Here is a 22,185-nt window from a genome sequence, read left to right on the forward strand (position 1 = left end):
GCGTTTATAACCATTTCTGTCTACGCCCTTGCGCGTAACAACCCCTCTCAACAATATCAAATCTTTCTAAAGTCCCCATGATTTCAAGCGTTCGATTCGATCCTCGTCGATGGTAATCGCTATGTTCGAGGCATTACGGTGAACCGTAATCTCGCTCGAATCGCGATAAACGGATGCGATAGACAATTCCAAAGTTTGGTCGACTATTCGCATATTTAAAGGTAAGAAAAGTCGAAGGAGAAGGTTGCGTCGATAGGCAAGTAAGCAAAGTGATCGCTGGCATATCGTCCCGTGGTTGACGTTGGAAGCGACGCGGCCGACTTCCGTCTTCGCTCGGCGGCCGCTACCTTATAAAAAGGGTAGCTATTGAATTAAAAGGACGTAGTGAATAAAGTGGCCGGGCTACGCGGCAGCGTACAGCCAGGCCAAAGAGGGAAAAAAGGCGAAAGAGGGAAAGGGATAAAATACACGGTGGCTGTCGTTGGTGGCGAAACGAGGATAGAGGAAACGTGGAAAAAAAGTTGGAGGAAACGAGAAGGAATCCTCCTCTCTCCTTCGTTCCGTCTGGCCCCGACGCGCACCCTGCAACCCCCTGCATCCACCGGACGCCGTGCTTACCGGCCATAAAAATAAAATTTCAATAAATCTCCAGCAGAGGGTAAGCTAGTGGGGCATCCAGAGGGCGGGCTACTCGCTCATTGGAGCTGCGTCCGTGGCGGTTACCGCCTACCGCAAAACAGAGACAGCTAGACTACAGTAACCTGGATAGAGTTTACCTCGGATATGGACAGCCCCGCCAACCACCGTAGTCCGTGAGCAAAACTCTGCCACTACCGCTTCTCGATTTCCTTCCGTCGTTTTTTTTCCCCATTTTTACTCTTTTCCTTCATCCCCCTCTTCATCCGCGAGACTTCGTTCCCGTATACACTCCTCTTTTTTCCTTCGTCTTCTTCTTCTTCTTCGTCGTTTGATATCGCTTTATCTTTTCTTATATATTCTTCTTCCCGCTTTCTGTCCTGCCAATCTGTCTCTATCGGTTCTCCAGTCGCGTAACATTTCCCATAAAGCGTTACCGGAAGTACGCCGATCTCGTTGCACCGCTTCACCGATCCTTCTCCCGTCTCTATCAACCCTCCACGTACACCCCTATTTTCACAACTTTCAGCCTTTCCGACTTCTTCACAGCGTTACAGATTAAACGTCCGATAGACCAAAAGTGTCGAAAGTACCTTCGAATCTTGATCATAAACGCCAAGTACTATCGTTCGCACAACCAATCGTCGGTTGTTTTCCTCCAGCAAGCCATCTTTCCGCCCAAAAGCCAGTTTTACAGGCGAGAACGAGGCATTCTTAATTACTTTAAATCGGCAAATTTGTCGGATCATCGGCGAACGTTTCCCAAGTTCGAAACGCTGTTTCATTCGGGTGTATGTATCGTTTGCAGGCTCTCCTTTCGACTAAGTACGTTCCTGGCGGCGGCGGCGAGTCTGAAGCACGGCAGCGATTTAATATCACGCCCACAAGCCGGGTACAGGAGTGAGAGCGATCTGGCGCGTGCAACGGGCGAGAAGAAGAAGCCCGCAAAAGGGTGTTTCGCGCGACAGAGAGAGGGACATCGACGGCTATCCTCGGCGGTGGGGGAGCTCGGATATGGCAGCTAGGCAGTCCGCTGTTTGCCTTGCTGGGGCACGGGCCGTTCCATGAACACGTCTCGTCGTGTATACCGCATCTTGTCGCGTTCTATCCACGAGAAATACTCGCAATATCCTTTGGTTGTATATACCGTTTCGTAGCACGCAACTTTCGAGGGTGGCTCGCGGTGACACGCGGATTTTCTGTAACCCCGTCCTATCTGTGTCGGGAGTTGCACTCCCTGGGAGCGGCATGCTCAACAACATCTCCGCCGGCGGTTCGGTACACGGTATTCCCGGTAAGTAATGACAGAAAGGTGCGACCAAACAGTTTTCTATTCCTCGACGAATCCCGTGTGCTGTCGCTTTTGGAGTATCTTTCAAGGAAATTTACGTGGCCAACTTTCTTTCGCGCGATTGCACGTACGATAGCTTTGGAAATCGATTCTGTGAAGTTCCACGATTTTCCAGGATGCTTAGTCGCAGGATAACGTCAAGTAGAGATGTTTCAGAGTCTGCTGAAATTATTTTCTCGTTCCGTTGTTTTGTGGTTTGATTGTGAAAAGTGGGGAATAACGTCCTTTGTGCTGTGCGAGGATTGAGATTGGTTTGGCCATCTTTCGCTTTTTTTATTTCTAAGAAAGGGTATGCCTTGCCATGAAATGTGGACGATCAAACATTTTTAATTGTTTCACGTACAAGTCCTTTTCGGTTATTTCTATTTGCGAGGACGATGCTCTGTGGTGGTAGGTGAAAAAATTACTTTTCTTCTCTGTTCTTTAAACGTGTACTCTAAACAGTGTCGAAGCAGAATATTTTTATTGTATCGAAACGTTGAGTGGTTTTGAAAGTAACGGCGGCGAGCAACGAACGGCTTTGGAAACTTTGATTCTTAATTGTATAGATTTCGTTATATTCGATAACATATCCGTGGAAAGGAATTGCTTAACTGAATTCCAGTTATCAAAAAATGGGGAAAAACTTTAATATCTAAGTAGGTTAAAAATGGTATTTTAAGCGATAAACGTTATTCTTTTGCATAAAATATATTTGAACTTAAAATCTCCTTTTATTAACGTTTAAAAAGTAACATTAGCCGAAAACATGGAAACGTCAAAAATAATACTGCCATTTACGTTTAAATTTACGGTTGTTAATTATGAAAGAACGATCCATATAATACTAACCACTAAAAATCTGTTAAAAAATAGGCAATTCCACGCTTCTGATACCGAGCGTCCTGAAACGTACAATCGCTGACGCATTTAAGCAATTATACTTGCGAATTATATTTTATTCGTTACCTTAACTATCCCCGTTATAGTATAAAATATTCATAAGCTTCATGAACGATAATATATTCATTCGATTATTTATTTTTATTGTGGAACGTGAAGCTACGCTCTGAGAAAGCTCCGTCCGACGGCGCGCGTTCCTTCATAACTACATATATATGCAAAATATCCAATGTCAATTAAGAAGCTATAATCTGAATATTTTAGCGATAATCTTCATTAATAATTAATCGACAAATATTTCCTTCCTGAGGAAAGAAATATTTCCTACTGAAATTAATTTATTTTTGTAATTGTAGTAATAATTGGTAACAAAAGTAGATGCAAATTATGCAAAATATTTCGCTCAGCGTCATTCGAATATGTTATCAAATCTTTTTGTTCCTACCAGATACGTCGTATGACATGAAAAATCTGGAATCGGGATGAAAAATTTCTACATATTCTATTCCATTTCTAATGGTTCGAACATTAGTCAATGTTCGTATTTTTATATAAAGCTCTCAGATTTTGTAAAAAAATTTCCAGAAAATTCGAAAGATCGACGAAATACAATCGCCATTCCCATTCATCCCCATCAACGATCATGCAGAAATTATACGTCGCGTGCATCAAACGCCATAGTACACTGTCGGTTTTCCCTGTCGAAAGTCGCGGTATACACGCGAAACAGAAGGGAAAAGTTGGTCGAACGATAAAAAGGAAAACTTTGATTCGATAACACGTGGCGGACGCCTGTTCGCTTCTCTCCCGCCCAAGGAAACCGCTTCTCGAGTTTGATGACCTTAATTACTTCAACGCTGATTACATTAGGCGGGAAGTTAAGGAACGATTTAGAGTTGAGACTAGTGGTAGAAACCGAGCAAAAGCACGACGTGTCGGTTCGGTTAAAGAACAATTAACTGTCGATTTTTGTCGCCACCTATAACCTCCTTCGTCTTAGATTCATTTATCAACACATACAAATTTTTTCCTCTAAAGATGTCCAGTATTTTTAACGTGACTTGCAAAGTATCTTTCCTACCTAGTCTTTTTCTTTCAAAATCGTGACATTCTTTTTTCACAGAAACGCGACGACGACGAAACAACTTCATTGAAAGCGTTAATCTCATTTAAATATTAGATCGATGCATTAATAGTGTATACTGTTTGTGATTTTTCATGTCTAAATGAATATTAGTGGATCGAGTAATGCGATTTATAAATTTATTAATCGAACGTTGAAGAGGGTTATACCGTCAATCGTCAACTTTTTAAATTATCATTAGTGCATGCAAAATATCATTCCTACGACGTCTTGTTATATATTCGAGACTCATCTTGTCCTCTTTCTGATTTGTCAATAAGAAAGTAAGTTAAGAAATACGACTTAAAGACAACAGCTTAAAAGAAAAAGTAAAATATATATTAGGTTGTCCGAAAAGTTTCTTTTGTTTCATAAGATGATAATAGATGAACGATAATTTCTGTTTTGTATTATTTTATCGAATTAGGTATGATCTACTCCGTCATATTTCTATTATTATGTTCGTGCATAATTCAATAAACTGATATAAGAGAAAAAACATTGTGCGTCTATTATTTCCTTATAAAACGAAAGGAGCTTTTCGGGCAACCTAATATAAATGGAAAATAACCATACGCAAGTGGTTTCGTCGTCTTAGGATGCCATCCTTTTAATTCGATTAAATAATCCGATAATCCGAACAGGTAGAATAGGATTAAACAATGATTCTTAGCGTTAATGAGAGGCGAACGGTTGCGAAGCAAACAAAAGGTTGCAGCACTAATCCTCGCGAAGCGGCACTTTCGCACTAATCATATCTTGTTTGCCAATTTTTATCAAAACTCGCCTCGACCAATTAAGCAAATTGAATTTGCCAACTCCCGTATAGATTTCATATTTATTTGTCCCTCTTTATTTTTTGTTTTAAATACCTTTTAAATTTAAAAGAATCGAAACTCTCGTTTATGATATTGCGTACCAAAGGACGAACGGTTCGCGACTTTTGCGACACATACTGTTTCATTCTTTATATAAAATACGCTTTTTTTTTTGTCGCCGATTCAAATTGATCTTGATCGAGACGAATTAAATTACACGGGTCATGGCGCGGATCACATAGTGACAATTCAATTCAACGCGCTCTTTTTTAGTGCAAGCTTCGCAGCTGCGGCGCAAAATTGTTGGAAAATTCATGGAAGAATCCAGTATCGGCGTTCTCTCTTTCTCCCGCTTTTTCCATCCGTTGTCCTCTCTCTCTCTCTCTCTCTTTCTCTCTCTCTCTCTTCATCTCTCTTCACCACTCTTTTCGCTGAAACAAAAATCCACGATGAAGAGATCAAAGGAACCTACCGAATTTTGGATGGGCGAGAGCCACGGTGCTCATAAATACCGGGTCTCGACCAGTAAAATCGAAATAAAATCATCAAGATCCATAAAAATAAAACGAAAATAAAGAACAGTCATAAAGTTCATTCATACGGAGTTCCCATTGAGTAAACGGTTGCTGCACGCTGGTGGTCGCCGAGGATCGTGCCCTTTCTCCGAACCATGCTCCTCGACACTTCGAGATTTCTTCCGCTGTTTTATGATCCTTTCGATTCGTTGACTGCTCCAACTTTTTCGATCATTTAATAATTCACACACGCCGAGCATGGTATATTTTTATGAATCTAATTTTCGAATTATCGGATTTTTCATTACTTCCCCTTCTTTCCTGTCTATGTTAAAGTGATTTGTCGTCCGTATGACCTATAATTTAACGAAAAACGAAGTGAAAAACAGAAACAAAATAAAACTTTGGAGATATTCTATCGCGAATAATGTACACGATGGAACGCAAGAAATTTCCAAAGTCATGGCGAACGATTCACAGTTATGGTCAGTGAAACATTTTGCAGTCAATATTCATCAGATATACAAATTACATTAACACGCGTACACGATGCATGAGATATCGGTCCGATAAAAACGATTGGATTTTGCACCTGAGATTTGCATAACTTGGTAAAAAGCGCGATGATTGTTCGATCTCTCGCGAAAATATGCGGTTCGATCGGAATTTTCTAACTATTGCCGCGATGTTTCCAACGCCAGTTCAAATTCCAGACTATTTAACGTTATTATGCGTGTACAGTCGCATTAAGCATTTTGGATACACGGCGGCCCAAACGCGCCGTATGAATCACTATTAGCTGACCGGATTATAAAATATCGATGCAAAACTGCCGGGCCGGTCAGCGTGTTTATGAAACCAATAAAATTCCTTGGTTACTATATTATCGTTCCAGTGCAACGCGTGTGACTTCATAACGTTTGATGTACGATCCGACGCTTAATTAACAGCATCTGTAATATCGAGAGGAATGTTACTAACTGCGACGATGATCCTAATGCAGGCGACTTACCATCCAGTGATTTGAGAAATAACAGAATATTCAGGAAAGTTTTATAGTCAATTTTGTATATAATATGCCCCCCCCACATTATTGCAGGCACAATATTCCCGGAAATAAATGTTTGATTTATGCAAATCTACTTTCCAACGGAGAGAATGTGACTTTAATAATTCTTTCATTGTTGTCCAATAGCATCTTTAGACTCGACGAATCTTTAAAATTTAACGTTCCACTGCCTATTTAATATCGTTGGTTTGCTGGAAGATAACTAAAAAAAGCAGGGTAGGAAACGTTAATGTAGAAAATGTAAACTATTCAAGCACTTAGTAACGAGAACAACCTTAAAATCTGGGTACTGATGATGTCATAATATCAAATCTAATCATATCGAATATATACGGTGATATATTTGCTTACTATTGAAAAATGATTAAAACGATCTTCTTTGAGATTGCATAATACGATATAATGCTCTATTTGAACAAAATTGTCACACTTCCAACAAAGAAAAATACTTCACTTTTACGACCAATTTTGCAGATAGGTAATCTGAAAACTGAAAAATTTTTGAGTACGTCACTCTCATCACACTCAGCCCTTATGTGCCGTCCAAATTTTAACTTGCTGCACCGAACACGATTTTTCCACTTCCTCTCCATTGTTCCTCGAGCTCGTCACTTGCACCATTGTTTATTGATACTCTGAAAAAATCCCTAGATCAGCCTCTTGGAACTAGTTTAGTTGATTACGTAATCGGGTTTGACAAAGCACAACGACGCGCGATGGCCGCGCGATCACCGTGTCCCCTGTGCGGGTGTTTCGGTCGTTCTCCACCCACGCATTCTAGAAATTTCCTACGACCACGTAGCTGCGAGTGTCCGCGCGCGCGAACACGTGTCCGTGTACGATGGCAGATCTCGATGTATGTGTTTGCTCGCCTAGAAGCCAGAGGCCGGTGACGATTCTCGCACCTTCGTGCTAAGTGGTCCGTGCTCCCCTCCCCACCGGCCACTCAGCTTCTGCTCCTATACAAATTTAAACTACATAGAGCAGAAAAGGGAGTGAGCACGACGAGGGGCCGGTGGCGGCCGCGGAGTAACAGAAAACTGTAATGGCTCGTTTTTTTCGCGTTTCGCGTTCGCAGGAGCGAAGGATCTTCATGCGCAGGACCTGAAGAGGCACGAGAAGTTGGACGGCGTGCTGGGAGTGAATTTGGGCACCGGATTGTCTGCCGGCAGTGGCCTCACGCTTCATCAGGAATTAATCATGACGATGCCTGGCACGGGTAAGCGTTTTACCGTGTTCGAATGTGTATACCCGTTTCTTTCCTTCTCTTTCGTTCTTTTTATTGTTCGTCGACGGCCAAGCCCTGATACCGTTCCGCTGTAGAATAAATTCTAAATTTCGCTTTCTCGCGTGCAAGCTATTGACGGTACACTTGGCCCGAAAGGAATGGAAGATCGTATCGAAATCGGCGAATCCAGTGTCCAGGGTGAAGAATTTGAAGCAATAAGTCCGGAGGAGAAGGATTATGCTGATGATAATTGAAAATTTTTAATGATTCTTATTAACAGTGGACGACCAAAGCATGGAACTTGCACAGTAGAATCTCATTTGTTCGAACTTCTCAAGGGACAAATTTATATAATTAGAATTCATGTAACAAGACTTTAGCGATTTTATTAAAAGATCATATAATAGAAGTTCTCATTCACGTAAATTAGATTCAACCATAAAGTAGAAGTTTATTTAATCAGACACTGACCAACCATATTTAAACGGAGTGCTACTGACCCAAAAAATAAAAATGGGAAAGTGTATAATGCAAGAAGAAGAGCAACATTTTATCCATATATCTTATCTGAATGATCATTCAGATTCCCGAAAATGCAACGAAAGCCTATACCATTTCTATTATAAAATTACAAATTGATCATTATATTTACTCTACTGTCTTTAGCGTCAGTTCACCTAGCTGTCTCAATTTCACGGATTCCTGATTAGTACACTTTAATTTAATCGAATTATTCATAAGTAAATGAAGGCAAATTGATTGAATTGAACAGATTGAAAGATTTATTTCCTACCGTAGGAAACGCGGCTGCGATTGGACAAGGCGATGACAAACCCGCCAAGCAGAAACGCCACCGAACGAGATTTACACCGGCCCAACTGAACGAACTGGAAAGGTGTTTCAATCGAACACACTATCCGGACATCTTCCTCAGGGAGGAGATAGCTGTGAAAATTGGCCTCACAGAAAGTCGAGTACAAGTAAGTTTTGCAAACCATCCTTACAGTTCGACGATATAAACTTCTGATGAAAAAATGCTTCGGACAATATTTTCACTTTTGATCAAATGCTCGACGACAATTCTGAGAAAACAGCCGAGAGTAACGAATTAAACGCAATGAATTTCTTTGCCAACAATTTCCCATAATATTTCAATCAGGAATGCCGGTTGCTTGATTCTATGTCGTTGTTCGAACAACAAGAGACACGTTTAATAGGCATAACTAGGTGGTACCGCGAGTGTCTCAAAATCAATTTCGCTGGCCTACCGCGGCTTTTCGGATTAAACTGAAACTTGGAGTAGCGTTAAGCCTTCACCCTACGGGGTCTCGAATTTTGGTGGACTTGGACTTGCTGTGGGGTAACCGCAAAACTTTCTCGAAACTTTCCGTATCTCTGTGCGTACGCTAAATTCAAAGATCATTGGAATAACCGCGAGAAATTGCACAGGAGATGACGTTACCGAAATTTCAATCATTTTTAAATACCATCCAAATTTATTCGCGTTTATTTAACTGGTCCGAAAGAGTATCGAAAAAGGATCTAGATCATGTGACTAGACGATCTAAATATTATATTCTATTGTGAGAAGATAATGAGTCCTTTGTACATATATGAGCAAGGTATCTGTTGCACTAATGAGACATTTAAAAACATGGAAAGTATTTAAAAGTCAGATAAAAGACAATGAATCTCGAGAAAATTTATGACGGCCATTAAAGAATGAAGCGTGGACCGAAGCTTTAAAGCGGAAATTGATAAAACCGATACTCGAGTCTTGACCAGCGAGATATGGTTCGCGCTCTTCCCTCCCAGACAACAACTGGCTGGAGCTTTTTTAAGTCTCCGGGGCACGTCTAGAAAAACGAAGCTAATAGAAATTCATGAAAATTTTATTCGCAACTCGGAAGCGTCAGTCAAGCCGGGCGTCGTGCTGCATATCAAACAGTTTTTGCTCGTCTTCTTTTTCCCGTGTCCACATGCATGTGGAAAACGGCATGTCTGCGACACTCCTACCGGAATCTTGATATTTTTCATACGATGGTTATCAGGAAATTCGTTCGCGGTTATTACGAACGTTAATCTCGCGGTTCCATGACATCACGATCGACGTGCTCCAAATATACACGACGACAGTTCGGATCGTTTAAATCCACAGATTATTTTCGTCTACTAATTTTCTTCGTTCCTCAGTCAAACGTTCACCCTCCCTCCCTCCCCCCTCTGCCATCGGATCAACCGATCGCGTAATATATCCCCTAGAACTTCTTTCGTTCTTGCTCGAGCGTCTTCTCTCTATATTCTTCGTCATCCCTCCACTCGAGAAACGTCACGATGCTTTCAAGCGTAACGTAACTTCCTGTTGTCGAGTCCCCGAGCCTCGAACATCCAGTATAATTATTAAAGAACGAAGGAAATCACTAAACGGACGACGAATCGTGGGGAAGGGGAGGAGGGAGAGTCGTCGATGCGAACGAGAACTCGTCGCAAAGCTATACCTCGAGACGCAGGTAGATACGCGTAGGAGAAGTACCGTGGACAAGCCGGTGAGAAGAGGGGAAAGGAGAGAGAAAGAGGGAAAAAGAGGGAAAAAGAGGGAAAAAGAGGGAAAAAGAGAGAGGGTGATCCGACGGTCGGTGCTCGGGGTTGCTGGCTGCCTAATTGAAAGAGGTTTTCCATGGGCGAGGGTAGACATCAGAGCGAACGAAGCGTTTCCAAGGAAACCCGGCGGCGGGCTCTCGTGTGGAGAGGGCCTCAGGCACCAATGGGGCTGCTAGGGAAAGGCGCCGGCGCCCAGCGTCGCTATACTATCGAGCGTCGCTATCAAAGATTTCTTGACTCGCCATGGCGGACCGCCGTTCAACATTTTTACGAGGGCTGGGCCACCCCCGTGGATGTATCGGAGTGTGCCGCGTGCACACGTGGCTCTTTTGCACCCTGTGCATAGCGAGGTGCGACGCACTCGCTACGATTCATTACCTATTAGTGTTTTAGCATTTTATTCCTTTAAATGGAGATGGTTTTCGATTAATTGCCATTCTATGTTTGTTTCGCGAGAGAACGGTAAATATTTGGTTTCCTGTTTACAATATTGTCTCTCTCCAGTTCCAAAACTGTATACTTTTAGCGGAATTGTTACTATTTATCCGCGATAACGGTTGCCTCGAATTTTCTTGGATACAAGAGAATTGTTGTAATCGTTTCTCCAATTTTAAAGCCCACATTTTTAGAGCCGTAATAGCTTTTACGTGTAGCGATATAAACTACTTGAGAATTAAACTGATCAACTCCATCGTCAGAGTTTTTCGATATTTTAATATAGAAACACGTAATTACTGCGCGCTTGTTCGAAAATCAAACGATCAACCTCGGTGGCTTTATTTCTACTTGAATCGTATAAAGATCTTATCAAATATGGCTAGAAAACGTAACAGTTTCTGAATAAAGTAAGCAGGAAAACGTGAATATTCAATATTGCGATAATACGAAAGAAAAGGGTGCAGTCCCTACTTTCTAACCGGATAAGAGTGCTTCTAACCAATTGGAAAGAGGAAGAAATGCTTTACAAGTAAAACTATCAAAAATTTCGCAAAATACACGTACTCGTTTCGTATAACGAAGGAATGTTCCATTCGGCGTAAAAAAAGAGAGGGAAAAGAACGATAGCGAATCAAAGAATTGGCGCGAGAATCGTGGAACGCGAGCCGCTATTAAATTATGTTCTTAACCAGGTAATTGGCGATACCAAGAATCGCCGAAAGAATACTTCGCTTATGAAGTTTGCAGAATTTCCTGCGCGAACAATCGGCACTTTTTAATCGAGCGAAACAGAGTCGGAACATGAACGTAGCTGCGAGGCTACGGAATGGATCAGGGGAACGGCGTCGGATGCAGCTAAAAATTAACCAACGACCGGTTTTAATGCGATGATAGCGTTGGCGGAGGAAGAGCGCGAGCGAGGAGGAGTTTTCTAATTACCAACAAAATACTTGAAATAGTGTAATGAAATATTACGATTTATCGATCTGTTGTAATTTATTACTACTCGAAAAGAGATGTAATTGCCGTTTCGTCTCTAATTGCTGTTAATTAACAACTATTACATTGCTTGCACGATAACGCATTCGTCGGAACTGCTTTACAATCAACAATTACTTCGGTGCGGCATCACGTAGCCAATCCCCAGAATTATGCGATGCATTCAATTAGTCGTTAATATAATAACGTTTTCAATTGTGGCACTCGTTTAGCGTGACCACGGTCAAGCGACCGGTCTCTGTCTGAGATAAACATCGGCGATGCAATTTTTATCGTGATAATCAGAAATTTAATGAAAGCGAGGCCAGTTCGTATGAAAATCCGTCTCAATCAGCAGCGATAAAATAATCAAAAGCCGCTAACTTTATCGTTAAAAAATTCACGCGCCCCTCCACTGACCTTTCACTTGGTTTAATTAGTAGTAATGGATGTAATGAATCATACATTAGACCGACTTTTATTATTTCAAATAAAATATAAATGCACCCTTTATTTGTCCTTTCTTTCATTCACTTTGCTTATTTTCCTTGCTCGCTTATTTATTTCCTCTGTTAGTTTGCTGTTTGCGATTGATCCTCTATACCCTACCAATCACGTTTTCTATATTCCCATATGAAAAACGAAACGCAACGAGATAGAAAGAAACGAACATAGAAGCGAACGAAGGAAATACTCGATAGTCTCTCCCATTCTCCCTCTCTCTCTCTCTCTCTCTCTCTCTCTCTCTCTCTCTCTCTCTCTCTCTCTCTCTCTCTCTCTCTCTCTCTCTCTCTCTCTCTCTCTCTCTCTCTCTCTCTCTCTCTCTCTCTCTCTCTCTCTCTCTCTCTCTCTCTCTCTCTCTCTCTCTCTCTCTCTCTCTCTCTCTCTCTCTCTCTCTCTCTCTCTCTCTCTCTCTCTCTCTCTCTCTCTCTCTCTCTCTCTCTCTCTCTCTCTCTCTCTCTCTCTCTCTCTCTCTCTCTCTCTCTCTCTCTCTCTCTCTCTCTCTCTCTCTCTCTCTCTCTCTCTCTCTCTCTCTCTCTCTCTCTCTCTCTCTCTCTCTCTCTCTCTCTCTCTCTCTCTCTCTCTCTCTCTCTCTCTCTCTCTCTCTCTCTCTCTCTCTCTCTCTCTCTCTCTCTCTCTCTCTCTTGATTCGTCCTACGATTTTCGTTTCTCGCGAACCATTGTCTGTCGCGGTCGATCTACCAACCCTCCGATCCTACGAATATTATATTGGAAATAATAAAATCGTGGAGTGCGTTGGCGCGCGACATACGCATTACGCGGGTGTCCAGGGAAAAATGCCGCATCGTCGAGCAAAAGTTCGACGATATTCGAAAATTATTCGTTGCAAAACGGCGATTCGACGGCCATAAATAATTTTGCAGCTCTCGTGGATGCGCGAAAAATGCCATCTGCGGGGAACGTCCAAGGGCTTTTTTTCATCCCTTCTCGAAACCCTCTGCTCGTGACCAGGGGTCAATGGCTCTTTTTGTGTGCGCGCGCGCTCGTACGCTTACACGCTCGTATCGTGCCAGCTCTCGCGTTTCGTTACATGATTTTAGAAACGTATACACAAACGCACCGTTCCTTACCGTCAATCATCTCTAGAATATTAATTAACCGATCTCGATGCTTCAAATAAAGCTCAATCATTCCGGCGGTGCAGCGATGAACATGTCCGCCGACCCGTACGTGATCGTATACGCGCGCGCGCACACGTGTGCCCACGTTCAGACAAAAAGCTTTTTTCAGCCAGACATTTATCGCGAAGCCGACAGTCTATTTTCGGGGACACGTATTGGCGCTTTACGGTTTTAATTACGCGTATTTTAATCCGCCCAGGAGACATTTTCTGTTTCCAGAGCGGCAACCGCGGAACGAGCTTTATTAGACCTGCACACAGCCGATTTAAATTTAATCATAATGAAGAGGCGATTAAAATTGCAATCGTCCACGGAATAGAACCCATAGCGGCGAGCAGTTAACGTCTGCTAACAGGCATTTAACTTAACTGCCTCAGGTAACTGCCCGTTTCTAGGCTGAAGGGTCCTTTCGATTACTACTGCTCAGAAATTTTATGGGACACGATCTTCCGTCGATAGCCACAGCCTGTACGAAAGCTTCGCGACAAAAAGTAGGAAGAACAGAAAAAAAAAGAAAAAGAAAAAGAAAAACAGAAAAGAAGAAGGAAACGGGGGTCTGAGGGCGAATTGTTGTCGCCGAACGATAGTCGGCACCCATTATGCCGATCGCTCGTTTTCCGCCCTTTCGTTGTCCGTTACCTGTCCGTATCTCTCGAAAAAGTATTTAAACGTCTTAATCGTGGATTAATGCTACGAACGAATACAACTTGCAAAGGAAACGTTTAGATTTATGGACCTGAACTTACGACTTTGTTCTCGGAGGTTTGCTTTTTTTGTTCCGATGCATTCCTCCGACAAAAATTATCTTCTGCGAATCGATTTTTGTCGATTTTTAAATTACTTTTAAACATTTCCGACGGTTATTTATTACGATTCGGATAATATCGAACAATGCTAAGTCACGATGTAAACGTTTCTACAGATATAGTTTTCTTAATATTTTCCAATTATAGATTATATTTGAATACTTAAAATTTGAACAGTTATTTCTTCTATTATTCGACAAAGTAATAAATAGAATTTCAACGTTATGACGTGAACGTCTCTGCAGATGTATTTTCATTAATACGATCCAACTGCAGATCATGTCTGTATGTTACGTTTCAACTCACTTGGTTACGATTACACTCGCTCGATTACACGAAAAATAAATTCAAGTAACAGATAACGAATTTGACTATGAACTTCGGTGGCCTAATTAATTTCGGCAAATGATCGAAGTTTGAATCTGTGTCTACGCCGGCTAAAAGTCACATATGCCGTTGTGAGAGACGGTCTATGGTGGCGGATGTTGGGTATTGCTTTCAAAGTATCCCACGGGAGGTGGACGAATGGCGGTGTCATTCGACCATCCTTTGGGACAAACAAGTGACTGCACCGAGGGTAAATGTAGTTCGTTATTGTCTTGTCCTGAGAAATGGGAAATGGTTTCAATGTACACTCGCAGCAGCGGAAAGCTTGCGACGCTTGAGACTCAACTTTCTTCGATTTATAGCAACGAAATTTACGATTCGCGCTAGCGATTCCGATTTAGACGATAAACCTACTTCAACGAATAAAAATGTTCGATCATCGTCGTTCGATTAATATCACGTGACACGTGTTGAGGGAAAAGGATTATTCAAAAAAGAAAAAAATACGCAAAAGGGCAATATGGAATTATGGCCTCGCATTGGCGGGCATTGAATCGAGTATCGAAAGCCAGGTATGATCGATATGCAATTTCCATCTGCAAAATTTCCGCCCGTAAACTATCACTGATCATTTACCTGGATGCGTCCAGCGTATAACCAGACACGTGTACGCGGCAATCGAGTGTTTTACGATGGCGCATCAAACATGCGCGCGTCAAGTTTCGCCGCATCGCGAATCACTCTCGATCACGGTTCTGTCCCGTGTTAAATCACTGCCACATTGTTTCTGGCCCGTCTGTAACGTATGAACGTCATCGAACGAATATCGAATACGCCCCGGCGGCGAGACGTGTCCGGAAAATAAATCAACGTCCTGCTGGAATAAGAATACACTGGCACAACAGACATTAGTCTAACATTAGTCTAATATTAAACATGAAAAATGTTCGCGCTTCGAAACATCTTTAAATATATTGCTAAATAACGGCATAGACGCGTGATCCCCCCGCGTGATAAAAGTATGGTTGAAATATACACGGTAGTAAGTTTCCTTTTTGGCTAAATAAGAAAATATAGTCCTCTGTTTAAGTTTACGATTCGTACGAAAATCCTGTACAACGTTAATTGTCCAACATCAACAATTACAACTTCCATCTACGCACGCGCTCTGCTATAATATTAGCACGACTACCGCTATCTCAGCGCGAACGCAACGAAACGGAAAGCATAACCGTGAGCAACATTCGTGGAAATGTGCCGATGAAATAGTAAAAGTTCAAAGTAAAAAGGGCACGAGATGCCGTCTAGTAGCAACCCCCAACGTGACAAACGCTTCAGCCTACGCGACTCCACGAAGATTCAACGCGTCTGCTATGCAGCAGCCTATGCATTTTAAGGGAGGGGTGATTTTTAATGCCGTATAAATATGCATAGACCGCGATATTAGCTCTTACGTGTCGTCGGCCGAAAAATATCACGCTGGGTACTGAACGCACACGCCTGTAAACGCGCACACAAGCGAATCGACTCGTACGAACACGCGGAGAGAAAAGCATCCCCGTGTACATATGCGGCGGCTAGGTATGGAGGAGAATTGGGGTTCTCAATGGATAAACTATGTCGCAGCAATGACCCTAGGGAGCATCATCTAACGCCCATTTTGTTATGACGTCTACCGGTCCTGAATAATTTCACACCCGCGAAAATACACGGCCTGCTAGGGTGAAACCGATCGTCACCCCTCCAAGTGCCGATCTTCACGCTTAACTTTCAGCCATACAAGATGCACCGGTTCGAAACCAGCGAACCATTCCTGTGATTTTAGTAAGAGTTTCTCTCTCTTAGTAAGTACAATCTTACGTTCTTTAGCTTCTTAATTGAATTATTATTGCTCTTGATTAAGGGCAAATCAATTTTAATTAGGTGAATCGAGAAGCTTGTGAAATTTTTCAACAATTCGGATAATAATGAATACCAGTGAACCGAAGGTAAGCTCGCAGCATGCTGGCATTGATGTTATAGAAAATGATTTATATGTCTGGACTTATCGTCGAATTAAAGTTAACCGGGGTTCTATCTGAACTTTCGATTCGCAAATTAGATTCACAAATTTACGATACAGTAGCGTATAACCCTTTTGTGATATAATTACATATGCACTCTGTAATTATGTAACGCGATGAATATTTTGTTCAGAGAATTGAAATTTAATGAACGGTATATCGACAAATAGCTGTGGAACACGTCTGTACTAGTAAATAGAGGATCTGATTGAAACACTGCGATTCTATACGACGCAATTGATAGATCGTTCACCGGTGGAAGTATAACGGCATACAGATTCTTGCGAGCGCACTTACTTCAAAGGATAAATCCAATTCCACGAGCAATTCGGGCTAATTTCATGACAGGCATCCTAAGGTAACTATATTGCATCCGTGAAATAATAATAAAGTATAAATGGATCAAGTTTACGGTTCACCGTGTCTGCGAGAACTGCGAGTATGCGTTTTATCGGTAGTTCCGCAACCTTTATGAGGTTACCCGCACTACGAGCAAGAATGTGCATCTCTTTACTTTAACCTTACTACCGGTACCTTGAAACTGACTGAGAGAAGTGCGTCTGAAAGTTCGTACTAATAAATACAACGATACTGTAGCAAAAACTGTTAACTGTTAACTGTAGCAAAAAAAATATAGGAAGAAATATTTAGAATCGACGTTGCTCGAGTTTGGAGGTGATCCTCGAATTTTAATTCCGTCCTGACGTTAGATCACGACGATCCACTAATGGCGCAACGAAAATGTCCCTCCTGACGACGTAACGCAACATGAAACAGTAGGCGGTCTGGGTAATGCGTCTTGCCACCCTCGGACAGGAGCCCGACCACCGTCATCAATCAGGCTCGCATCGTACCAACTTATGTAGTATTTATTTTCATTAAATATTAGCCGCTTCCACCATCAGGCTGGATCCCATCGTTTTCCCTTTCTTTCTTTCTTACATATATAATATATAGAATTTTCTTTTTAAATTAAGCGAATTAACAACGAGATCGTAGCTGTCAACGATCGAACGAACAAATCGTATTCACGAACCGTTGGAAAATATTAGTCGAACTTTGATTGCAATCGAAATTCAATATTAACCATATGTAACTATTTTACGATTTTTAATCTCGAGAACGAAAAAAACGAGAACATCGATCGAATATTCAAATGTCCCGACCAACTCTGGAACGAATACCATATATATAGAAAATTTTCGGTTATTCATTGTCATTTTGTAATTGCCGGTTTGACTTCCAATGCTTTGATTAATTTCGTCGTGTCTAAACTATCGACAGTAAGGCATCGATCCAATTTCGAAAATAGCAACGTCATTCGAAATTTGACGCATCGAAGACTGTCTGATCGGTGATTGTCCGTTTCTACTTGGCGCGCGCGACAGAGCCCGAAATTTCACGATATTCGTCTTATTACGATCGAGTGGAAAAGATTCATCGTCGAGGGACTAGAGAATGGCGGCTGATAAATTAAGTTTTCATCGCAGAAACGCTTCAGCCCTCGCAGGATCCCGAAAAGTCTCGTAAGAGAAACGTTATCTCGGTTTTGCGGCGATTCCAGCCATTTTTCCGCGAAGCGACTCGAACTATTCTTCAATGGCGTGCTGAAAGCTACTTCTATATATCTTAGGGTCTTGGGCAGATCCCGCCGCTTGCCTTGATGGCAAGCTCAATTTATATCAGCGTCCGTTGAAACCCCCTTTACGAGGTCTCGCCGCCTCTTCCACCTCCTAAACCTCACCCTAACCTCAAGCCACCCCTGAACTCGCCAAACCTTGCTTCTTGCCACCTTGCCATAGAACCCCCTGAGAGCTCGAAAACTCTTTCCTCGGGTTAAACTAAGCTATTCGCGATTGCGCCGAAGAAATTCACGCGTTGAAATAGAAAATCGTGCTCCGATATATACACCGACTACTTATATATCCTGTACACAATATACTAAATAATCTTCGTTAATAATTCGTTGACAACTTGATATTGGTATTATTAAAGACTAAATTTACGAGAGTCGATTTTTCTTTCAACTTACCGCTTCATTCGCGAGTTCACGTGCATACGATGAATCCCAAACAGGGATAATCGTTTATGCAAATTCTGTGTCAACTGGGTAGGTGGCTGGATTGTCGGGTAAATTCAGCCGGCATCGACAGGGAAAAAGTAAATGTCGTTTGATAAAATGCATAATTAACTACATATAGCAGTGTCCTAATGAATGTCCATATTTATGGAACATAATCTATCATGTATCGAGGACTTCGAATTCCGAAACGATGGCCAGTATTGGAATGAAAAATGATGAAAAATTTTCTTAGTGTCTGTGAAAACGTGATTGAGTTTTTAGTAAGCGTTTTCGACCATGCGTTTTACTTGAACGTCGGCTGGCAGTCATCATTGCGACTGATGCTGATTATTCGAAAGCGTTTGTGTTCGTTTCCACCCTCGCCGTGATTCCAGGTGTTTCCTGGGAACAGCTGCCGCGGCGCACGCGCCTCAGCAACGGCGATGCGGTGATTGATCAATTTTTAAAAAGCAATGTTCCTAATTGACCCGCCGGCCCGTCTCGGGCTCAGGTATTATGGCCACGAAAGGCATCCGTCGAGCAACCTTAGTCATCGAAAGGTGTGTTCTGTGATTCGATCAATCCAGTTGCCTTTCTAAGACCCTTTACCTATTCGGACCGCTTCTGACGGTGTTAACAGTCGGCTGCTTAAACTTCTTCGTTAAATATCTTTCTATACGCTTTAATCTTCCTTAATATCTTTATACGTATACGAAGGAGAATCATTTTTTGAGAATTTTTATAGAAGGGAAATAGTTTCCAAGGTATCAAAGATAAAAAGTCTTTCAGTTTGTGCGTTGAAAGAATTTCATCTAAGGTCGAGATTGAAAGGCTGAGCTTAAGATCGATGCATACGAAACTTCTCTGGCGTTTCAGCCACGTTGAAGAAGAAGTAATTCGCTCAGATTTATGATAAAAATATCAAATTCTCGCAACTCTGGTCGCGTATACGTATATCCAGAATATTTATGTGATTTTCCCACATAAATTTAGATTTTCAGGAATAGTTCCAGTTATCGGAGAGTTGTGGCAAACAAAAGTATAACATTTATGGGCGATTAAATGTATCTCCTAAATTCCGTCTAGGCAATCTTTTAATGTATGAATTATTTTGAAGGAAACGGTAAATGACAATTGGCAATTCTTCTAAATTTGGAATATTACAAGCATTTAGTTCTTGGAACGGTATAGTGGACCAGGCAGAAGTAATTTCTTTGGTTAAATACACGATGATATCCTGAAGAAACCGCGAGCCATTGAAATAACACTTCGTATGCACCGATCTAATATTTCTTTTTACCGACATTCCAAGTTTATGGCCCGAGATTTCCAGGTAGTTGAGCAACAACCATTCCGTGATTATATTATGGATTGCGTAGTACATCGAGTAGAACTATAATATCATCTGTTTGACGTCGTTTAATGGCGATAGTGCACGATTTTTAAGATACATGAATTTAATGATCGCTGATCTATCATACTAGGTATGCAATTAGTGCGGGAACATTCTCGCTAACCACCTTTGTCCGCGTGTCATCATAGAGAACGATAGTTTCATTCCTGTCATAGTGCGGCCAGTATCGTGATATATGTGTAATTAACACAATTTCATAGATATTCGTGATCATCGAAATGGGTATGCTTTACATAAACGTAGAACGATTCGACGATGACGATTATTAACAATGGTGCGATAGTGTTTTATCATGATTGAATAAAACTGAAATAAAAGCTAACATTTACTCTATATTCCAAAGTTAATTAAATAGAAGATATATCACAGAACGAAGTATTATAACTATGACAGCCCGATGAACAAGTCCGAAGAAGAAACTAAATCGTTTCTGGCCATTTTCAAGCAAAAGGATTGCGTTTATTATTTGTAACTGAGCTGCGAATGTTTATGCATTTATACGAAATTCAGATATACAGAAACATATATAGAGTGCACGTGATATTCAAAAATATACAGTGTCGAATGTGAAATACTCGCTAAATGTCTTGAGAGTTTATTGAAATTTTTATTTATGTTTCATTTTTTTAATTTCATACATAAAACGTGAATCTGCATAAATGTCTATTCATGGCACTTTAAAAGAAAATTATTAAACAAAATGTTGCAATTCTGACGACAGAGGACGACAAAAGAGTTGAATCGATTTAGGTGACACAAACAACTAGTTTGGTGATTGTCCGGCGCTCAGCATCCAATATCGTCGACGAAAGCTCTCGTTTTGTGTGCAGTTATTTCGTAACAGGAGTCATTAGCATTCACCTGCGTTAATTAACGGAAGTTCTGGCGCACGTATATGCAGGATGCATCAGCCATGCGTAAGGGGAGGCAAAGAGGGGGTGGGAGGGGGCCGTGATAATGCGGCATATATACATCGACAGTCCCTTGTGCTTTTTCCCTCTTTTAGTTTGTATCGTCAATGCTCACGTGCCGTGTAACAGCAAATTATCCACGGGCTTTTAGCTGTAGTTCTAGCGTAGTTGTACCGTGAAATCGGCGTAACCACACCCGCGAATGCCGCAAGAAATACCGACAAGACGAACGAGATCGAAAAAAAGGGGGAAACAGATTTTGCATAATTTTCGCGATGGTTTCCTTCGGTCAAGAGGGGAGCGAAACGAAGTCTTCCCAACTGGAAACAAGGATCGGTAGGATGTTACCGACGATCGTCATGTGTGAGATTTCGATGGATAGTATTATCGTGAAACGCTGCGCCAATGGTCTATAGACACCGATTCGATCCCAATGCACTTAACACCCATCCGGCTCTAATGCTATTCTCTCGTCACGAGCATTCATCCTTGAGTTGCAACAGACGTGCCAGATGTTCCTAAGCTCCGCCAAATGAAGCAAGATATCCCGACATAATATCTGAAGCGTCCAAAAGTGCCGTATCCCAAGAAAACGTAAAACGAGTCATACTCTATTAAAAATGTTCCCATAAAATCTACGATCATCGAGCGTCATCTCGAATCCTGTTAGATAATTCAAACTTTTAACATCGTAATCCTACTTACTTCGCACTATGCGTAAGTACATACATCTTACTGTTCTAGCGTCTTCCGAACAAGACCAACGTAATACAAAATTCGCGTACAAATTTAGCATAGGAGCAACGCGATACGATAGCGATTTTCATTCTATCGTGAAACTTAGCGGCTCATAATAAACCGTCTTCGTTGGAGAAATCCGGCGATCGCTTTCTGGCAATACCTGGAGTACACTGGAGCGTGTAAATCCCATATATCCAATTAGATTCGTATAATCCCTACATGTTAGCAGAGGGTGTCTCCACCCCTCGGACTGGCTGGCTGTTTCGTTCTCTGTTGCCCCCGGAAGCAGCCACGGTTGCTCCCACAGGTAACGCGTTGCTACGTGTGCGTCGGAGGCGCAAGCGCGCATCGTACTCTAATGCTAAAGTACTAATTTATGGGCACATATGAGATGGCTATAGCGCGCTTTACCGTGCCAGGAAAGGGACTGTAGTCCGTGGAACAGGGCAGTGGGGTGGGGATGTAGGACGAGGGTATATCGGAGAGCACAGGGGTGGGCTTTGCATGCGATATCAATAAATCAAGTCCCCGGGACCCTGGCAGCTTAGGGGGCCACTACGTGGCCAGAATCAACAGCTC

At 41.8% G+C, this 22,185-nt stretch overlaps 1 protein-coding gene across 1 annotated transcript in view; it reads left to right on the plus strand.

Annotated features, from left to right (window-relative positions):
- The first annotated feature begins 1,607 nt into the window (after positions 1–1,607).
- LOC100741576 (homeobox protein orthopedia-like) overlaps positions 1,608–22,185 on the plus strand; it is a 30,075-nt gene continuing 9,497 nt past the window's right edge. Inside the window, exons 1-3 of the mRNA XM_012382753.3 lie at positions 1,608–1,930; positions 7,473–7,613; positions 8,421–8,602. Of these exons, the coding sequence (XP_012238176.1) occupies positions 1,885–1,930; positions 7,473–7,613; positions 8,421–8,602 (369 nt within the window). The 5' untranslated portion in view covers positions 1,608–1,884. The remainder of the gene's footprint in view (positions 1,931–7,472; positions 7,614–8,420; positions 8,603–22,185) is intronic.

This window comes from Bombus impatiens, unplaced genomic scaffold, assembly GCF_000188095.3.
Source record: "Bombus impatiens unplaced genomic scaffold, BIMP_2.2 scf_0171, whole genome shotgun sequence".
NCBI classification, from domain to species: domain Eukaryota; kingdom Metazoa; phylum Arthropoda; class Insecta; order Hymenoptera; family Apidae; genus Bombus; species Bombus impatiens.